This window comes from Lagenorhynchus albirostris, chromosome 3 (genome assembly GCF_949774975.1).
Source record: "Lagenorhynchus albirostris chromosome 3, mLagAlb1.1, whole genome shotgun sequence".
Lineage (NCBI taxonomy): Eukaryota > Metazoa > Chordata > Mammalia > Artiodactyla > Delphinidae > Lagenorhynchus > Lagenorhynchus albirostris.
In genome coordinates this window covers 138,157,523-138,177,603 of record NC_083097.1, presented here as the reverse complement: position 1 = coordinate 138,177,603, position 20,081 = coordinate 138,157,523, and the positions used below count along the sequence as shown (strand labels likewise).

Here is a 20,081-nt window from a genome sequence, read left to right as displayed (position 1 = left end):
AAACTGTAAATAATATTAAAAGTGGAGAGAGGGGTCCCAGAATTTCACAGGTAATTATGTTTTCCCCCAAATAATCTTTTCAATGGTTCTTCTATAAGGAGCCAATTACTGTGTGTGTATGTCTTCAAATGTCACAATAATTATGCATGTTGAAATTAATCAATAGCCAGTGGTGTGCTAGTAAATGTGTAACAATTGATTCCCTAGAGAAAAGGTGCCCCTGATTTTTAGTGTTTGCCTATTTCCATGTTGTTAATATTTTCACCATGGTTGATTTCACTACCAATGTGGCATCACTGAACACAACGTGGGGAAAAGATAAACACAATCAGCTCTCATGAGCTGGTGTGAGCAGCTCTAGTGTACTACTGCCCCAAGATCAAAACAAAAAAATCTACTGAAAAGAAAAGGTTTCTTTTTCACCCCTCAAGTTAATTTAAATTACTTAAAAACTTACTGAAGAAAGCCTATGGAGGTAATTTAGCAAAACAAAACTAGGAAACTTTATACACTGCTTCTTTTTTTTAATATGCTAGTTTTCTTTAAAATGAAACAAATGGCATTTCTATGTAATTGATGACTGAATTAAAAGCAAGTCAGTTTTTAAAGGGGAATAAAGATTAGTCATATTTGGTACTTACCTTGGGACAGTACAACACAAAGAATTGTGTCTCACCTAAAGAAGTTCTGGCTGGAACAGCATCCTTATTGATCCAGAAAGACACCCAGGATAGGACAACGATGAGTGTGCAGGGGATGTAGGTCTGGATGGTGAAGTATCCCATTCTTCTGCTCAGGTCAAAATAGACAGTCATGACCACGTAATCCCCTGGAACAGAACAAAGATGGACCATGAAAACCCTTAACAAAATTGTAAAGTGTTTGAAAGTAAGCATGTATATAACTCGTATGTGCACTTGAAAGTTTTAACCCACCTGCCTTAAGAACAGAAACAACAAAAAGCAAACCCCAACCTGTACTGAATTCTGATCCTTTTAGAAGCAATGTGATTACTGATGGAAGGAAATATTTTTGAGCACATTGCTCGTATTTTCTTCTTTCGTGTGATTTTTGACATTGCCTTCTCTGCCTACTTAATACACACAATGTGAAATTTTTTGTTTGGTGGAGAGGAAAAGAAACAGTGTTTCTGCTCTGTGCCTTTCTCACCTGCCTGCGGTGAATCCTAAGGTTTGTAACAATTTCCTCTTGCTCTCAGGACCTTTCTCCATACAAACCAGAGAGAAATATCAAACCAGATATATCAAACCAGATATCAAACCAGATAAATATCAAACCAGAAATATCAAACCAGAGAGAAATATTTATTAGTACTTGGTACTAATAAATGACTGTTTTACTCAGTTTATAACCACATTTCTGTGCTGAGTCATTTTCTCATATATCCATTGAATCCTGTGATTTTCCTTCATAGCAGTTAACTTCAGTTTGTAATTTCTTATTCATTCGTGTGGTTATTTTTGTAATATCTGTCCCACCTATTAGACTTTATCTTCATGAGTCCACAGACTGCCTCGTCTAGCCCATCATTGCCCTATCAGTACTTAGCATCCTGCTTGATTCCAAATAGGCATTCAGTAACATTTGTTGAGTAAATGATTAAATGAATGAATATATTTAAATATAGAGAAAGAAACAAAAATCAAGAAGTTGTATTCTGGAACATTTGGGTTACAGAGGAGTTTATGTAAATAATACAGAGAGTAATCAAGGAACCCAAGAACAACCGTATAGCTATGCATGAGAACAATGTAATGTGACATAATCCCAAGTCTCTGATTCGTTAAAATCATGATGCATGCATTGTTTTTAAAATTCCATGTCTTTCATTTTGTATGATTCCAAGTGAAATTTTACAAAATTTTAATTTTTGAAGTTAGAAAATATACTATAGAGACATATCCCAGTTACTATATATTTATGCTTCTTTATAGTACTGTTTGACAACATCAGTTTCAAAGACTATATACGCTCTCCCAATGTGAGGCAAAACATGAGACCACTTTTCAAATGTTGCTTCTTTTTTCTTTACTAAATTGTGATTTGTCCTAAAATGCATGGACAATGAAATCCAAATCATGTGTTTTAGTTGAATTACTTGGCTTCATGTCTGTGTTTCTCTACTTACTTAGATGATTTAGATCTGATTCGAAAATAAGGTGCTTTAGAAGCTTCACGGGGAGAAGACTGACTTAGCTGGGTGGATTTTTACTACCTAGTCCACTTCTTCCTTCCCCCTCTCAAGCTTCACTCCACACCCTTCTAAGCTGCTGAGATAGAAAACCCTTCACTGGGTACTCTTCAAGGGAGTAAAGACTCCTCTAACCCTGCAGTGTTTCCTAAGTGGGGTTATGAATACATCCTAATACTGCCCTTCGGTGGACTGATGGACTGTCACTTGTCTAATTCAGTATCCTGGTTAAGGCAACATTAGTGACCCAGACACTAATTAGGGAATTAGGCTCCCATGGGAATATTGGTTCCCTGTCCAAGAGCAGTGATTAGCCATTATTCAGCAATTATCCCTGAAAAGTTAAAGGTAGGAATTTTCTTATTGAGCATAACTAGATTTTGGTTAGTTCCCTGAGATGATGCTTCTCTGTGTTGATTTATTTGGACTTAAGCTATTTAAAGTCATAGCATTTCATAAATTTGTTTGGTCTTTGTTCTAATTTAGAATATAACAGACGCAGGCGATGATTGAGGAATAAAGACATTTAACTTGAGATGATCCCTATTAATATCTATCTTTTTCTTTCCTGTTTCTTTGATCACAATACCAGAGGCGAATTCAAGTTTCTTATTCTACATAGGAAACACAAAGAAAGAGACGTTTTCTTTTTAAATACTAATATTCAGGGGCACTTTTTCTCCCTATTTTCCAAGTCCTTGAGAATACTCTGTGTATTTAAAACATGTTTTTAAATGAAACTTTATGAATTATAGTATTTTAGATAAATCTAGACAATTTTAGTAACTCCTTTTTTACTCCTTATCATGTAAGTGAATGAGAATCTACACTTTGGCATTAATGATCTGACTCTTTTTAAAGGTGAACTTTAATTTTGCCTCAAGTGAACAGATAATTATCTCAATTTAATTCTCCACTTCCCTTCAGGTCAGAATCTAAACTTCTACAGCCTATTTATCTATCAATTTCTATTTTAAGGTAATAGCTTCTGAGCATCTTTCATCTTTGCCAGCAAATCCAAAGCTTTTCTGTCACTAGATTATGGATTCAAACTTGGGAACAGGCCATTTAAAAGCAAGGCAGTTTCACAGTGACAGCCTGATGCCTGTCATATCTACGGCTCTATCACTTTTTGTATTTTTAAAAACTCTCTGGCTGAGAACCCTATAAAATCAAATCTCTTGAAAGTGCCACATCAGTGATTTCCCCAAGCCCAAAAGGATTAAAGTCAAAGGTGGTTATTTCAGCCACTTCAAATTTATTCTATTGATTTATTCTAACATATGATATTTAAAGTCATAGCATTTTATAAATTAGTTTGGTTCCCTGTTTTTGTCCTAATTTAGAACACACAGAGGCTGTGACTGAGTAGAGAAGACATATAAGTTGAATAACACCCATTAATGTTCAGTTTTTATTTTTTGTAAGATTCTTATGTCTAGTTTTAGGAAGACAGCAACATTAGTGAATAATGAACTTCAGTTATTATTTTTTTAGTTGTGATGTTAACCATTTGAAAGCTTTAAAATTCAGGTTTGTTGGAGTGTTTAGGCTCTTATTTCATACATGAAGCTATCTCCTCTTAAAAACTTAAAGAGTCCGTGATAGAGACATCTTCCCCTCCAGTGAATGCCTGAAATAATAACTATTTTCTGTTTACCAGGAAGGAGGACCTACTATGTGCAGACACTGGGCTGTATGGTTTGCAAATATTATCTTTAAACCTCCTAAACATTTTGTCAGGATGCTGAAAAAACTAAAACTACTTTGTTCCTCTTCCAAGTTTCTTACTCTACTTAAATATAGTTGAGTAGAGTATATATTCCCCACCAGGTTAAGTTGAAGGCATAATTAGTGTTAATATTCTCTTCCTTACATTCCTTTCTCTAGTTTCTTTTTTATTTGTCAACAAATATTTTAATCATTTTTATGCAAAGAGCACTATATAAGGTAATGTGGAGATACAGACCGATGGAATCTCACAGACTGATTCTAAATTAAATGGATTAAATGAGAACAAGATTATTTTGTCTCTTACTACAACTCAGAGAGACAGAGAGAGATATGTATTGAGACAGTGCAATAGATCTTCCTTTATCACTCCTCATTGAATCTGAGGCATAATTCCACAGGGCTGGTTTTGACCACAGGCAGGCAGGAGAGTTTGTTGGCTACAACTTCATTTCGGAAAAGTGTTTTCTGAAATTAGATCTGTACCTCACCTAACACACAACAATAAATTTAAGATCTACTGAAGATTCAGATTTAAGCATGAATATAAATACTACTTAAGGAAAAAATATAATAGAACATCTTCATAACCTTAGTGTGGAAAAGGCTTTGTCAAGTACACCATAAAACAAACATAAAGGAGAAAAAAATTACAGGTTTACCATGTAAAACTTAGAACTTCTGTATTATAGGTATTTTTCCTTTAAATCATTTTAGAAGGCAAAATACCATATTTGAATAAAATATTTCCCAAATAAATAAATCTAAGGCTAATATCACTTATACATAAGTAATGCTCTTAATTATTGAGAAAGAGACCCACATTTTTAACTGGGCTGAAAAAAATGAATGGACAATTCATAGATACTAAATACAAGAAAAGATTCTCAACTTCAGTAATGATCAGTGAAATGCAAAGTAAAATAGTATTTCATTCTTAGCCTATCATATCAGGGAAAAAAATAAACTGGTAATTTCTAGTACTGACAAAACATGGACAGAGAACAGAGCTACACACTCTTGGTAGGGGTGTACACTGACGTAAGCTGGAAGGTAACCTGGAAGCACATAATATATTTTACTTCTAGATATTTGGAATAAACACTGCAAAAAAAAAGTTTATTAAATATTGCCTTTCAATTGGCACCAAGTTGTTTTCAAGATTTGCTCCGTGCCCAAAAGTATGAGCAGAATACCCAGTCCTTGGGCAGAATCCCAATCCCTGACCTTATGCACCTAGAGCATTGTGGGAGAGGAAAGGCTTTCAAATTCAATCAGCTGCTAACGTCTACGCATGTCACTCCCAAGTGTTTCTGCATCTGTCACTCACCAACCATTCCCAGTCATGGCTTAGGCGCTCAGCTCTTCTGGAATTACATTCAGCGTTTTTCTGGCAACTAGGTCCTTGGAGGTCAAGAGAGGGCAAAATAGCTAAACTGTAATCCTTGCCATGAGGGAGTCCTCAGGCTAAGAAAGACATATGAATACAGTGTCACTACTCCAAGGCACAAGGACTCTAATAAAGCACACAGATGCTAATTTATCTTACATACCCTGATTAGATGAAGTTTCTGGCAAGCACATTTTTGAAAGTTCTTCTTAAATGTCAATCTTCCCAAACCTTTAGAGATCCATGCTTCTCTTCACAGAAAGTCCAAACTCCTTAGTGTGGCATGCAAGGCTGTCTGTAATTTGAGTTTAATCTAGGTTTCTCTCCCTCTCATTATTCCCTTCATGTTCTCTAAGCCCTAGACAAAGTAAATATTTTCATTTCATGCTTCTATGATTTTCCTGTCTTTATTCTTCCTGGCATCATATCTCTCCCAGATTCCCAACTTATCTCTTCAATCCTTTTCCTCATTCCAACCTTCCAGCTGCCCCCAGCACCAGCACACCCTGCACACATATACCCCGTACTGTGACTAGACCTGTGCTAAGTGGTAGCCATCTTAAGTAAAATTGAAAACTAAAAAAAATTTTAAATTCTATTTCCTCAGTTGATCGAGCCACACTTCAAGTGCTTAACAGCTATTTATATATTTATATATAAAATTATAAAAGTTACTAAATTATAGAAAGCTCAATTGGACAGTGCTGGTCTAAGCTAATCCTTCTAGAATGCATTTATGCTCATGCCATTCCCTTCAAGTTTTTCAGAATAAAATCCATTCTACTCAACACGTGATTCTAGTCCATTTTGCCCTGGTCCACAATGAACCATCCCAGCTGTGTCTCACACCATTTATAATCTCTCCACTTTATGCCCACCCAACCTGATTTACCTTCTGCTCTCCCGAGGGGTCCTGTTCATTCTTTTGTCCTCATTTGCCTATGTTGCCTCCAATTTCTGAAATACTTTCCACACCTCCAATCATGTCATATACATATACCTCCAAACCCTTCCACTATTGTCCACTGATATCAGGACACATTAAAAGTCTTTAACTTGTCCTGTAAGACTTCGTGTCGTCTTTTCCCTGACTATTCTCCAGCTTCATCTTAAATAGTATTTCTTTACACTCCAGCTGGGGTTCTTGCATTTCCTTAAATGCTCTCTGCTACCTCTCACGTTAGGGTCTTTTCACATGCTGATTCCCTCAGCTCAAAGTCTAATATCCCCATCTCTACTTAACTCCATTCTTTCTTCGGATGCCGATTAATGTATCCCATCATCAGAGAAGCCATTATTCGATCAGATGTTCTCAGTAAGATCTCATAGCACCACATGACTCTCATAGAGCTGATCTTAATTGGAAGTATATGATTGGTATGAATATTGAATTACATTTTAGACTATAATTAACCCATGGGCTCCATGACAGAAGTAGCTATAGCTATTTAGCTCACTATTTCATTCTCAGCATCTAGTACGGTGCCTGGTACACAGAAGGAATTCAACAATTATTTGTTAAATGAATAAATGCTGTAGCTCAGATGGCCATGAAAAAGAATTCCGGATGAACTATACACCCAAAGCATTTAAGACCAAGGCAGAGATCAACATGGGCTTTTAAAATATTAAACGTTACTTTAGAAATTATTGCTTCTGGAAATATTTTTTACTGGATACCTTACTGAACTTAATCCCCAAAGATGTGGATATAAGGACACAGTGAGCTGTTAGTAGTCTTAGCTGCTTGCCAAGAAGAAAAAAAAGAAAAATCAGCTGCATCAGAGTGGCTACACCATTCTGGCTTATTAAAGAATCGATTGGTGATTTGAGCGTCTCAGCTAGATGCAGTTAGGGAAGGAAGAGGACAAAGGGCTGAAAAAGCCATCACAGTCTTCCACATTAAGTCTAATACGTGTGCTTTCATTTCAAAACTTCACCATTATTATTTCATCTGTTGTTTGTTCAAGCTCATATGGTAATGAAAAAAGAACAAAATAGCAATTGGGGAGAATACAATGAAAAATAAAAAGTGTAATTTATAATTATTTTCCAGGCTAAATCTATCTTTTCAAAACTCCCTGTGACTGTCTGCACTGAGGAAAGGGAGCACAGATTTGTCCTGAAGAACAGGAGCTGCTTCAAGTTAGAAGCCAAGGTGGAGTCCAGAATTCCTGCAAGGGTGACTTGTTGGGGTTTAGCTGTTAGAAAATGGGGAGTGAGGGAAGCAGGCAAGGGCAGCAGAAAAAAGCTAAGCATGGATTTGCTTCAGCCTGAGGAGGAGAGCTTCCAGGAGGTTCTGGAACAAACTGTGCCACAGAGTTAGTCCCACCCTGAGGCCAGAGCAGCAGTCATTTGTACTCCACAGGCTAAGGTGGGGTGGTCTTAATCTCCTAGTTCATATGGCTCTAGGCTGGTCAAAGGCAGTTCTCCAGAGAAGCGGACAGTCATGAGCTGCTAGCAGCCAACCCTTGCAGCACCCGAGCAATGGGCGCACCAGCTCAGAATAGGTAATGGGAAGGAGGGGATATCAAAAGTGTCCACCGCAAGGACTGTGGTGTCAGGCTGGGTTCTAAAGGTCTAGTCCTGTCACTCACTGGTTGTATGATTTTAGGCAAGTGCCTTAACTCTCTTCCTTATCTGTAAAGTAGGGATGATAAGAGAATATACCTCATAGGGTTATCATGACCATAAAAAGAGTTAAGATACATGACGTGCCTGGTAAATTCCTGGCACACAGTAAAAGGCCTATTAATGTCAGTTATGATGACAAAGTAGTGTAATCTGTGGAATATAATGAGCACCATTCTGGCACATACAAGCATAGAAGTGCTACTAAACATTCAAAAGAGAAAGTTAGAAAGGGTCCTAGCGTTTATACAATCAAGTCTATCCTCTTCAAGGTTAAACAATTGAGACCCATTGAAAAAGACAGGTGTTTTATCCAAGGACACAGAGTGGCAGACCCAAGACTCCCGCCTCCCAAACCAGTACTCTTTTTGTAGTAAACAGCCTGCCCATTTTGAGCCAGTGGTAAGGATCATGGAGAAAAAGCAAAACAGCAGAGAGTTGAGCAATTACTGAATGGGGTTAATATAGAAAGCTGGTATGGATGACTGGGGGCCCCAATCATAACAAGAAAAATTCCTCTCATTTGTTCTTAAACCTTATATAATAGACCTGTTACTTTTAGGAGGATTGAAATTCATTTGTCTAGAATGCCAGCCTAACAACCATTCTAGAATTTTCCTCTTGGAGAACAGCTCTAGATGAAAGGAAATTCAATACTGGCAAAGCCTCCGGACAGTGGTTTTCTCTAGGTTCAAACAGGACCTAGGTATTTGCTAAGATCTCAGTTCTCTGCACTCTTTTCTAGAACACTCTTTTTTTTTTTTTTTTTTGCGGTACATGGGCCTCTCACTGCTGTGGCCTCTCCCACTGCGGAGCACAGGCTCCAGACGCGCAGGCCCAGCGGCCATGGCTCATGGACCCAGCCGCTCCGCGGCATGTGGGATCCTCCTGGACCGGGGCACGAACCCGTGTCCCCTGCATCGGCAGGAGGACTCTCAACCACTGCGCCACCAGGGAAACCCTAGAACGCTCTTTGTATTAGTGTAATAGCTTCTCTTCCTTACCCTCTGAAAAAGCCACCACTGATTCTTAGCTCAACGAGGCTTCTGTAATTTTGAGCCCATCATCAAATTCCCACACTGTAGCAAATGAATCCACCTTGGGATTTATATAAATAAAACAACTCTGGCTCAGAAATCTAAAGGTGAAGATACAAATGAATGCATTTGCTACTTTGATCCATTCAAAAGAAACGCAACGTCCCAGTGTATTTAAACTTAACTCTTACAAACATCTGACTAGATACTAAAACGTGTTTTACATAAGGGCAGAGTAGTTCACTGTAGTGGAAAATATACAGGATCCAGTCTGAGAATTCAAGTATTAGTGATGTCATTAACAAGGTGCAGGGATTTGGGTAAATTGTTCAAATTCTCCCAGTAAAATAGGGGTAATCACACCTATCACTAGGGCTGTGGTGAAAAACCGTATTTTCTAATGGTAGGGAACGTGTTTTGTCACCTTTCAGAGACAGTGTATAGATGAGTGGTACATGCAGCTTCCTGTTCAGTGATTTTTGTTGTTGTTAGCCTCTGTTAAAAGGCTACCTGCAACTGTCAGGAACAATAGTTAAGAAGTCAGCCTTGGTCTTGTTTATATGAACATATAATTTTAATACAGTTCAAAAATTTATGTCACAAGAATTGCATATTCTTTTCTGTTCAACTTGGACTCTGAAGTACAGACTAATTACATAGCAACATGGCTTGGTATCGAAAGGTAACAAAATATCCTTTTATGTGTGGTTACTCCTTATGTAGCATATTACAGTGATACCACCAGATCTCACAATGTTTCTCTTTGAGAAGTCTCATTTCAGGCAAAATTTTAAAATGTGAATTCATATTCCACTTAGTTCTCCTGGCTTCAAGTTGCTGACTGGAAATATTTTTAATAGCTCAGAAAAGAGATACCAATAAGAAACACACACCATACTAGAGTAATATCTGTCTGTCAACTTTGATAAGAAAATTAGACTGGCTTAATGGAGGTATCAGTGAAAATCTGAGAAATCCTGAGAAAGATAGCAGTCATTTACTTCCAGTCAACCTGAGGTACATGCTAGCTGGGGAAGGACTTTATGCTCCTTGTAATTAGAAATTTCAATTGATTTGTCACAGTTATCATCCCAGGGCTACAGAAAAGTGACCAATATGTTATATTTTGCCATTCTGGCATAGAAATGATGAGACTGTACTCCTTAGGAGACGAGTAGAAATCCCAGGCATCATCTTTGGAAAGAAGCAAGACTTCCCAGTAGGAAAAGGCATGGTTCATAGTTCAGCCCCCGGAAAATGAAGTTTTTAGGCATAAGCGGCCACAGGTTTTCATCATCTCTCATTTTTTCCTGACCTATTAAATAGGAATTCCCACCCTTTCAGAAGTACTGGATAGAAAACATTGCCCGCTGACTTCTTCCCAATGTATTCATTCTGTGTTATCTGATTGATGAAATTGGCACAGTTAGCCAATTTCCTTACTTGTGTTTCCTTATTAGATGGATCTGACAGTCACTTGTGTCTGTTCTCCATTTGGTTAGCTCTCCTGAGTCAAACCATGGACTAATTTTTAGAGGTTAATCTAGAGCTTTATCTCACTTAGTCCCTGCTACAGGGACTCAGTGGGAGCCAGCCAGTTAAGCAAGTATGTTGGTCTTGCACACCCAACTCTCCTTTGAGTTGGTTAATACCAAAGATTAGATTTGGATGAGCTACAGTAAGAATCCCAACTCTGACTACAAATTTATCCTCTAAACCAATGCTACCAGCAATGAAGATGATATTTGAACTCTGTTGAATTTATGAATGCATCTCACAAATGGTTTCAAAGTCAGGAGACAAAGAGAAATATTATTAGTAATTGTACATCAAAACCCAGAAAACTCTTCTGGAGAAATAAGCATATTAGCAAAAATACTTTATTTTCTCATTTTTTTTTTCACTCTTTCAATGGGCCTGGCATAACTTTGCCTTTGAAGGCAGACGTGCTTAGTCTAACCCAGGCACTGACATTTGCTTAAAGAAAAGACACCACAGAGGTTGAGAAACCTAATGAGAAACCAGAACACCAAGCTTTCTAAAGTGACTTTGAAAGCAGCTGGAAAAAGAACATCTGAATTCAGGCAACTTCAGGCAATCATTGCATAAAGGTCAGATCACAAAATGTTCCCAGAGATGTCAAATCACTCCTAGGGATACTCTGCACAACTGTAGGCTTAAAAACTTGATCTCACTTGCTCTTTGCTCTATGCCCAAGCACTCCATTTTAAAGGTTTTTTTTTGTTTGTTTGTCTTGTTTCATTTTGTTTTCCTTCCTGCTGGAATTCTTTCACCCAGGAAGTTGTGCATTTTGTGATATTCAAGGTAGTTTTTAAGATGTCTGTCAAAAGTCATTACTACCGTAAAATATATCAACTACATCATAAATTATATCTGCTACATAGAGTTGGTTCTAGAAAAGCACTGCGACTCACAGTCAGTGCGTGGGTCCTAATTCCTGTCTGGCTATGATCTTGTTGTGTGATCTTGGGTAAACCTCTTTCTCCTCTTTTGTCTTCTTTACAAAATATGACTAATTTAATTAGATAACAGACCTTGTGGAAATCCTATACCAAATGTTAAATATTATTTTAATATTGAAAAATTATTATTAGTGATGTTATTTAAATCTGCATATTTGAAATATATGTCCAGATTTCACCAATGGGAGTTTTAAAATTTATTAAAAAAAAAAAGAAGGAATGAGACATTTAACCAAAAAAAAGAAAAAAACACTAGCTATTTCTTAGTTGGACACTCATTTGCTCCATAACCTTGAGCAGATTATTTAATGTCTGTTGTCTCGGTTTTCTCACATGGAAAAATGCAGATGATAGTCACCCTTACATCACAGAGTTGTGATGAGGATTAAGTAGAATGATTCCTGTAGAGTGTTTATAACATAGACTGAGACACAGTAGGTGCTTAATATGTGTTCCTGAATGTTATGACCATTTTTTTTCCTTTTTAAATGTCTTTACATAAGTCAGACATATGTATGACCTTGAGAATTTAGTTGTATATACAGCTTTTCATATTGATTTATATTTACAATAAATATTTCTATTTTTCTCCACCTGTCAGAAAATCAAAAGCTTAATCTCATTCTTTCCTCCTCTGGTTTTAAACCTAAAGATTCTATAGCTCTGCACCTGACAGGACCTCACCTTTTGCTCTGTAACGGCCACTTGGGGTAAAAGAAAAGAGAGCAGAATAATCCATTCTCTTCCTTCCCCTGAGAAGACTCCTACAGACAAAAGCATGAGAAGGCCACAGTGCAGCCGTGAGAGCAGAAGCCTCCCTATTTGTGGGCAGCAGGCCTTGTGCTTGAGGTGTGAGTCTTTGCAAACTCAAGAGTCCACCTCAGAGCTGGTGAGACGACATCTGTCCTGCCTCTGCTTCACTGGTAGCACAATCGCTTCCTTCTATCCACCAAAACACCCCTGTAGTGGACTTGCTTGTGTAATCAATGAAAACAATATGAAAACTTGAAAAATGTAGGCAACCACATCCACTTTCAGATTATATTTGGGATTCAGACCTCAGGGCTGTCTTGGTTTTCAATTTATATGTCCAAGAATGAATTCTAGCATCAATGTGTTTGCCACATAGAGTGTTGTGTCTCTTCCATTATGTACAGGACAGTCTAGACCAGGGGGTTGATGCCCAGCATTCTCTGTCCACAGGGAAGATGAGGATTTTGTTTTTGAGCAACATGGGCCTCTATGAGCAGCTGTTCTGAGAGGACGATCGTGTGAGTTGTAGTATGCAGCATTTGCTATCTGACTTCTGCTATGGCAGGAGTGATGTAGGAGATTATCAAAAGCCTTCCAAATCCATGTGTTGTTTTTTTTTTGAGTTGGCACTTGCTTTATTTTCACAGATGGTATTCTGTGTCTAATCAGCGTCAAGAACAATGGTGTAATGCTCTGCTCACCAAAACTGGAAGCGTCTTTGGCCTCATTACATAGGGAGTTTTTAATGCTTTCATTGCTGAATTAGAATTTGGATTTGATCCTACAGTGTCAGAGCTAAAAGAGAGTTTAGAGATCAGGCCAGTTTCTTCATTTTCCAAAAGAGAAAGTGGGGCTCTGGGGAGTACAGGGGCTTCCCAAAGGTCAGGGTTCTCACCATGGAACTTGCACCAGGAGCCACGTCCCTCAATTTACCCTGAGAACCTTTTCGTTTTCATTAATACTGTCATTTAAATAACTATGAGTTGTAAAACTGAACTGTAGTTTTATGCATTAAAGATTTAATTTGATTTTCTCTCTTCTTTCCCTTGCTTGAGTTTCTGAATAAACTTTAGAGTTAACCAATGCTTACTGTGGAGTAACTGCTTTTATGATTTGCAAAGAAACAGAATAAAATAATAATAATCCTTAATTTTAGACAGTTATGTTATTTGCTAAGCACTATTGTTCTCTCAGCATTAAGGAAACAACTTCTCAAGCAGCTGATCAGGAGAGATTTCCCAAGGAGGATTTGGTGTCGGCATTAATGAAATTGTAGCCCACTTGGAATCTGGTGTTTAAATAGTGAGAAAATGGAAGTCCCTTTCTTCCCCTCTACAGCCTTCTCTGTAGGGAGGAAAAATCTCACTGACTCTTTTCAAGCAGTTTCTATAGGATGTGCACTTTGTAGAATTTATTAATGTATAGCTCCTTCACCCCCCCCCAAAATTCTGTAAAAACGTATTGATTTTTGTGGCATGGAAGTAGTAATGGGAAACATTTGTAAACTGGTTTGCAAGTATAGGACGTTACAGAATTGAAAATAGCTGCTTTAAGTTAAACGTTAGTATCTTTAACCTTTGCAAAGGTAGGGAAGATACTCTTGGTGATGTTTTAAGACCAAACATTAAAAAGAGAAGATCCCTTCTCTGCAAAAAGAGGTCTCTCTCTTTTCTTCTTTGCCCTGCGTCAGCTTTTTTTTTTTTAACATCTTTATTGGAGTATAATTGCTTTACAATGTTGTCTTATTTTCTGCTGTATAACATAGTGAATCAGCTATATGCATACGTATATCCCCATATCTCCTCCCTCTTGCATCTCCCTCCCACCCTCCCTATCCCACCCCTCTAGGTGGTCACAAAGTACCGAGCTGATCTCCCTGTGCTATGCGGCTGCTTCCCACCAGCTATCTGTTTTACATTTGGTAGTGTATATATGTCAGTGCTACCCTCTCACTTCATCCCAGCTTACCCTTCCCCCTCCCTGTGTCCTCAAGTCCATTCTCTACGTCTGTGTCTTTATTCCTGTCCTGCCCCTAGGTTCATCAGAACCTTGTTTTTTTTTTTTTAGATTCTATATATGTGTTAGCCTACGGTAACTGTTTTTCTCTTTCTGACTTACTTCACTCTGTATGACAGACTCTAGGTCCATCCACCTCACTACAAATAACTCACTTTCGTTTTTTTTATGGCTAATATTCCACTTTATATATGTGCCACATCTTCTTTATCCATTCATCTGTCGATGGATACTTATGTTGCTTCCATGTCCTGGCTATTGTAAATAGAGCTGCAGTGAACATTATGGTACATGATTCTTTTTGAATTACGGTTTTCTCAGGGCATATGCCCAGTAGTGGGATTGCTGGGTCGTATGGTAATTCTATTTTCAGGTTTAAGGAACCTCCATACTGTTCTCCATAGTGGCTGTGTCAATTTACATTCCCACCAACAGTGCAAGAGGGTTCTCTTTTCTCCACACCCTTTCAAGCATTTATTGTTTGTAGTTTTTTTTGTTTTTTTTAGTTTTTTTCGGTACGCGGGCCTCTCACTGTTGTGGCCTCTCCCGTTGCGGAGCACAGGCTCCGGACGCTCAGGCTCAGCGGCCATGACTCACGGGCCCAGCCACTCCACGGCATGTGGGATCTTCCCAGACCAGGGCACGAACCCGTGTCCCCTGCATCGGCAGACGGACTCTCAACCACTGTGCCACCAGGGAAGCCCTGTTTGTAGATTTTTTGATGATGGCCATTCTGACCGGTGTGAGGTGATACCTCATTGTAGTTTTGATCTGCATTTCTCTAATGATCAGTGGTGTTGAGCATCCTTTCTTGTGTTTGTTGGCAATCCGTATATCTTCTTTGGAGAAATGACTATTTAGGTCTTCTGCCCATTTTTGGATTGGGTTGTTTTTTTGATATTGAGCTGCATGAGCTGCTTGTATATTTGGGGGATTAATCCTTTGTCGGTTGCTTCATTTGCAAATATTTTCTCCCACTCTGAGAGTTTTCTTTGCATCTTGTTTATGGTTTCCTTTGCTATTCAAAAAGCATTTAAGTTTCATTAGGTCCCGTTTGTTTTTGTTTTATTTCCATTTCTCTAGGAGGTGGCTCAAAAAGGATCTTGCTGTGATTTATGTCATAGAGTGTTCTGCCTATGTTTTCCTCTAAGAGTTTTATACATGTGTCAGCTTTAATGGACAATTCATAATCTATGCGAATGTCAAAGTCACCAAGCTTATGTGTAGTTCATCTTTTGTAGATACCAAAAAAATTGTGGTAACCTAAACATTCCCCATATTTCCTCATAGTTCTCTTATATTGTCTAGCCGTTGTTCTTATTAAGAAAAGACACTGGGCTTCCCTGGTGGTGCAGTGGTTATGAATCCGCCTGCCAGTGCAGGGGACACAGATTCGAGCCCTGGTCCAAGAAGATCCCACATGCCGTGGAACAGCTAAGCCCGTGTGCCACCCATTACTGAGCCTGTGCTCTAGAGCCCGTGAGCCACAACTACTGAGGCCGTGTGTCACACTACTGAAGCCCATGCGCCTAGAGCCTGTGCTCTGAAACAAAGAGAAGCCACCGCAATGAGAAGCCCACGCACCACAACAAAGAGTAGCCCCCACTCGTCACAACTAGAGAAAGCCCGCGCCCAGCAACGAAGACCCAATGCAGCCAAAAAATAAATAAATTTATAAAAACAAAGAAAAGACACTGATAAAGAATAGAATATAAATAGACCCCCTTTGTTCCTAGTTGTAAAATCATTCCTTTAAACCACTATCACTTTAAAGTAAGTAAAAAATGTATTAAAAGGAAAAGAGATAGCATATAGCTTAGACTCTTTAGAATTAGAAGGAATCTCAAGCATCATCTAGTCCAGCTGTAACTGAAACTTGGAGACTTAAAATTATACATCCAGGGACACAAAGGATCAGATCTAAAATACAAAATTTCAGTAGCTTGATTCTCAATTTGAAATTTTCTCATGGTGACTTTCCATTAAAAGCATGACACCAATTTTGGGGTGCATGATACTGAAATGATAACACAATAAACCCATACAAATATGCAATTTTAGACATCAACTTGTTCAGTTCTCTTATCTTAGAAATGAGGCACGTAAGAGAGGCCCCTCACTCCCCAACCTTCCTCCTAGAGAACTGGAAGCTCTCAGTTCATCCTGTGTCATAGGTTACCACACGTAATACTGCAGAAGATGGAGAGGAGAGGAGTGGAAGGAGGTTGGCTTTGGGGGAAATTGATTATCTGCCAGCTGAGAGCTGGGCTTGGAGCAAGAGTATTTTTCAAGTGCTGATGTTTCCTTCCTGTATGTTATGAGAAGGGAAGCCAGGGCAGTTTCTAGCATTGTTCCTTGAAGAGCTGTGACATGCTGTTATGTAAAACAAACCCCGAAAAGGGAAGGGATGCCAACAAACAGTCTCACCACACTTAGTCAACTGTCCTCCATGGAGACACTGACAGTGTGTCTCTGCCTGCACGAGTAAAAGAACACCACTTGCTGAACGTAGGTTGAATGACCCAGATGAAAATCTGAGCTGTAATCAATATACCTCCCCACTGTATCTTAGCCAGGGAAGAAAATTAGGGATAGCTAAGCAGCAGAGATACTTGGCTTGGCAGGTAGCCATATTTTCTAATCCCCGGGGAAGGAAAAGCATTCAGGAAGTCAGACCAGCAGTTATAAGAAAACAGTTTTCCATTTTTCTGCTTAGTTCTGAGGATCTAAACAAAAGCATGATAGAGGCTGAAATTATATCTCACGTTTTCCGTTTCTCTGGCCTTTTCCTCTTGATGCTCTCTGTCCTGTGTGACTGAAGATCTCCTTTCCACCCACTGCCCAACTTCATACAGGGCTTCCTGACCTGCTTTCCCTGAACAACACTGTTTCTGAATCATGTTTATGCAATGAAAATAGTGTGGGCTTTGAGATCAAATCTGGATCTGTACCCTGACACGAGTTCTTACTAGGTAGATAACTTTAGATAAGTTACTTAACTCTTTGGACATGTTTCTTCATGTCTACACTTAACTGTGTCACATTCCCTTCCTTCCAGTTGATCTAGGCGAAAGAAGACATGATAGACTAATTGTCTAATGATTGTCTTTCCTAGCAGCATTGCGTTTTACAGGGGAATTCCTGTAGACACAATGCCTTAACTCAATGGACAAGAGTTTTAATGTTGGGATTCCTGGTGTCATAGCATATATGAGTCTAGAATCATATCCAGCTCCATCAAAGCCACACGCTGAGAAGACTGTCTAATCCACCATTAAGTCCAAACCTAGATATTCCTCATGTCTGGAGATTTGTGCTTCCAGGGGTTGGATTACATGATGAATAAGAATATTCCCAACTCTATATAATCTTACAAAAAGCTTAAGTTTAGTCATAAACTCTAAAGCAAATCATATCAGTGTTTAGATAAAGAAGATAGACTAAAACATCCTAATACGAACCTAGAATACTCTCAATTTTTTTTAGCATAGTTTTAATTTGGGAGAAAAATCCATTTACCCCAAATATCTAAAGTTTAGGCAACAGTGAAGAGATGAGTTTCATGCCAAAAGAAATGACATTCATATTCAAAACACATAGATTTGTCAGTGTGTGATTTGATGACTTTGCTAAAAACAATCCTTAACATGAATCCAGGAGCTCCAGGCAATTCTGGTCTCTTAATCTCCATTACTTATGTGTCTTAAGATATTTTTTCTGTTATCCTTTAAGAGTGCCACTGTTGAATTCTAATGAGGTAGATTTGCAGGGATAATGATGTCTGGGAATTACGTCTGGAATTTTGGAATAGTGAAAATAAAAGTTCAGAAAGCTCAATTACTACTGGGAGTTAAATAGCTTTATAGCAACTGGTGTCTACTGATCACCTGCTATAAGCAACTCCCAGCTTCCCTGAGCTGGAAGCTGCCTCATGGACACAACCTTGAGAGAGTAGGTGTTGTTGAGACCATCTGGATAGTATATTAGACTGAACCTAGTTAAAGCCTCTATAGGGAAGTTTCTATAGACACTTCTAAGATTCTGGCAGGCAGAAAACAGAACTACTTGTCTCGTGGCCACCCAGGACAAGCCTCGTGAGTGCTTGATGCTTCCTGTGTGGGGAGAGTTCTGCTGTCAAACCAGGTGGCTTCCCTGCCAGTCCTCTGAATTGGAGTCAGAAACATATGGATCCTCTTTTTAATACAAGGGGGAAATCAAAGCACACTGGACTTGGGGTCACAAGGCAGGGAATGAATCCCAACTTTGCAGCTAAGTAGCAGTGCTATGACCCTGGGTCTTAGTACTCCGGCCAGGTGTCAGGCATGAGATTCTGAGGTGGGAGAGCCGAGCTCAGGACACTGCTCTACCAGAGACCTCCCAACAGCACATAATATCAAACAGTGAAAGCTCTCCAAGAGATCTCCATCGCAACGCTAAGACCCAGCTCCACTCAACGACCAGCAAGCTACAGTGCTGGACACCCCATGCCAAACAACTAGCAAGACAGGAACACAACACAACCTATTAGTAGAGAGGCTGCCTAAAATCGTAATAAGTTCAGAGACACCCCAAAACACACCACCAGACATGGTCCTGCCCACCAGACATGGTCCTGCCCACCAGAAAGACAAGATCCAGCCTCATCCACCAGAACACAGGCACCAGTCTCCTCCACCAGGAAGCCTACACAACCCACGGAACCAACCTTAGCCACTGGGGGAAGGAACCAAAAACAACAGGAACTACAAACCTGTAGCCTGCAAAAAGGAGACCACAAACACAGTACGTTTGGCAAAATGAGAAGACAGAGAAATACACAGCAGATGAAGGAGCAAGGTAAAAACCCACCAGACCAAAAAAATGAAGAGGAAATAGGCAATCTACCTGAAAAAGAATTCAGAGTAATGACAGTAAAGATGATGCAAAATCTTGGAAATAGAATGGAGAAAATACAAGAAACATTTAAAAAGGACCTAGAAGAACGAAAGAGCAAACAATGATGAACAACACAATAAATGAAATTTAAAATTCTCTAGAAAGAATCAATAGCAGAATAACTGAGGCAGAAGAACGGATAAGTGACCTGGAAAATAAAGTAGTGGAAATAACTACCGCAGAGCAGAATAAAGAAAAAAGAATGAAAATAATTGAGGACAGTCTCAGAGACCTCTGGGACAACATTAAACACACCAACATTCGAATTATAGGGGTCCCAGAAGAAGAACAGAAAAAGAAAGGGACTGAGAAAATATTTGAAGAGATTATAGTTGAACACTTCCTTAATATAGGAAAGGAAATAGTCAAGTCCAGGAAGGGCAGAGAGCTCCATACAGGATAAATCCAAGGAGAAACACGCCAAGACACATATAACCAACAATCAAAAATTAAATACAAGGAAAAAATATTAAAAGCAGCAAGGGAAAAGCAACAAATAACGTACAAGAGAATCCCCAGAATCCCCATAAGGTTAACAGAGTTTCTTTCATCAGAAACTCTGCAAGCCAGAAGGCAGTGGAAGAGCATATTTAAAGTGATAAAAGGGAAAAACCTACAACCAACATTACTCTACCCAGCAAGGATCTCATTCAGATTTGACAGAGTAATTAAAACCTTTACAGACAAGCAAAAGCTAAGAGAATTCAGCACCACCAAACCAGCTCTACAACAAATGCTAAAGGAACTTCTCTAGGCAGGAAACACAAGAGAAGGAAAAGACCTACAATAACAAACCCAAATCAATTAAGAAAATAGTAATAGGAACATACATATTGATAACTACCTTAAATGTAAATGGATTAAATGCTCCAACCAAAAGACATAGGCCAGCT

At 38.8% G+C, this 20,081-nt stretch overlaps 1 protein-coding gene across 5 annotated transcripts in view; it reads right to left on the bottom strand.

Annotated features, from left to right (window-relative positions):
• The window catches only part of GABRG2 (gamma-aminobutyric acid type A receptor subunit gamma2), a 123,306-nt gene that overhangs the window by 10,775 nt on the left and 92,450 nt on the right, over positions 1-20,081 (bottom strand). For all 5 annotated transcript variants that reach the window (XM_060144159.1, XM_060144160.1, XM_060144161.1 and 2 more), the window contains one exon: positions 677-829. In XM_060144159.1, coding sequence (XP_060000142.1) covers positions 677-829 — 153 coding nt within the window. The remainder of the gene's footprint in view (positions 1-676; positions 830-20,081) is intronic.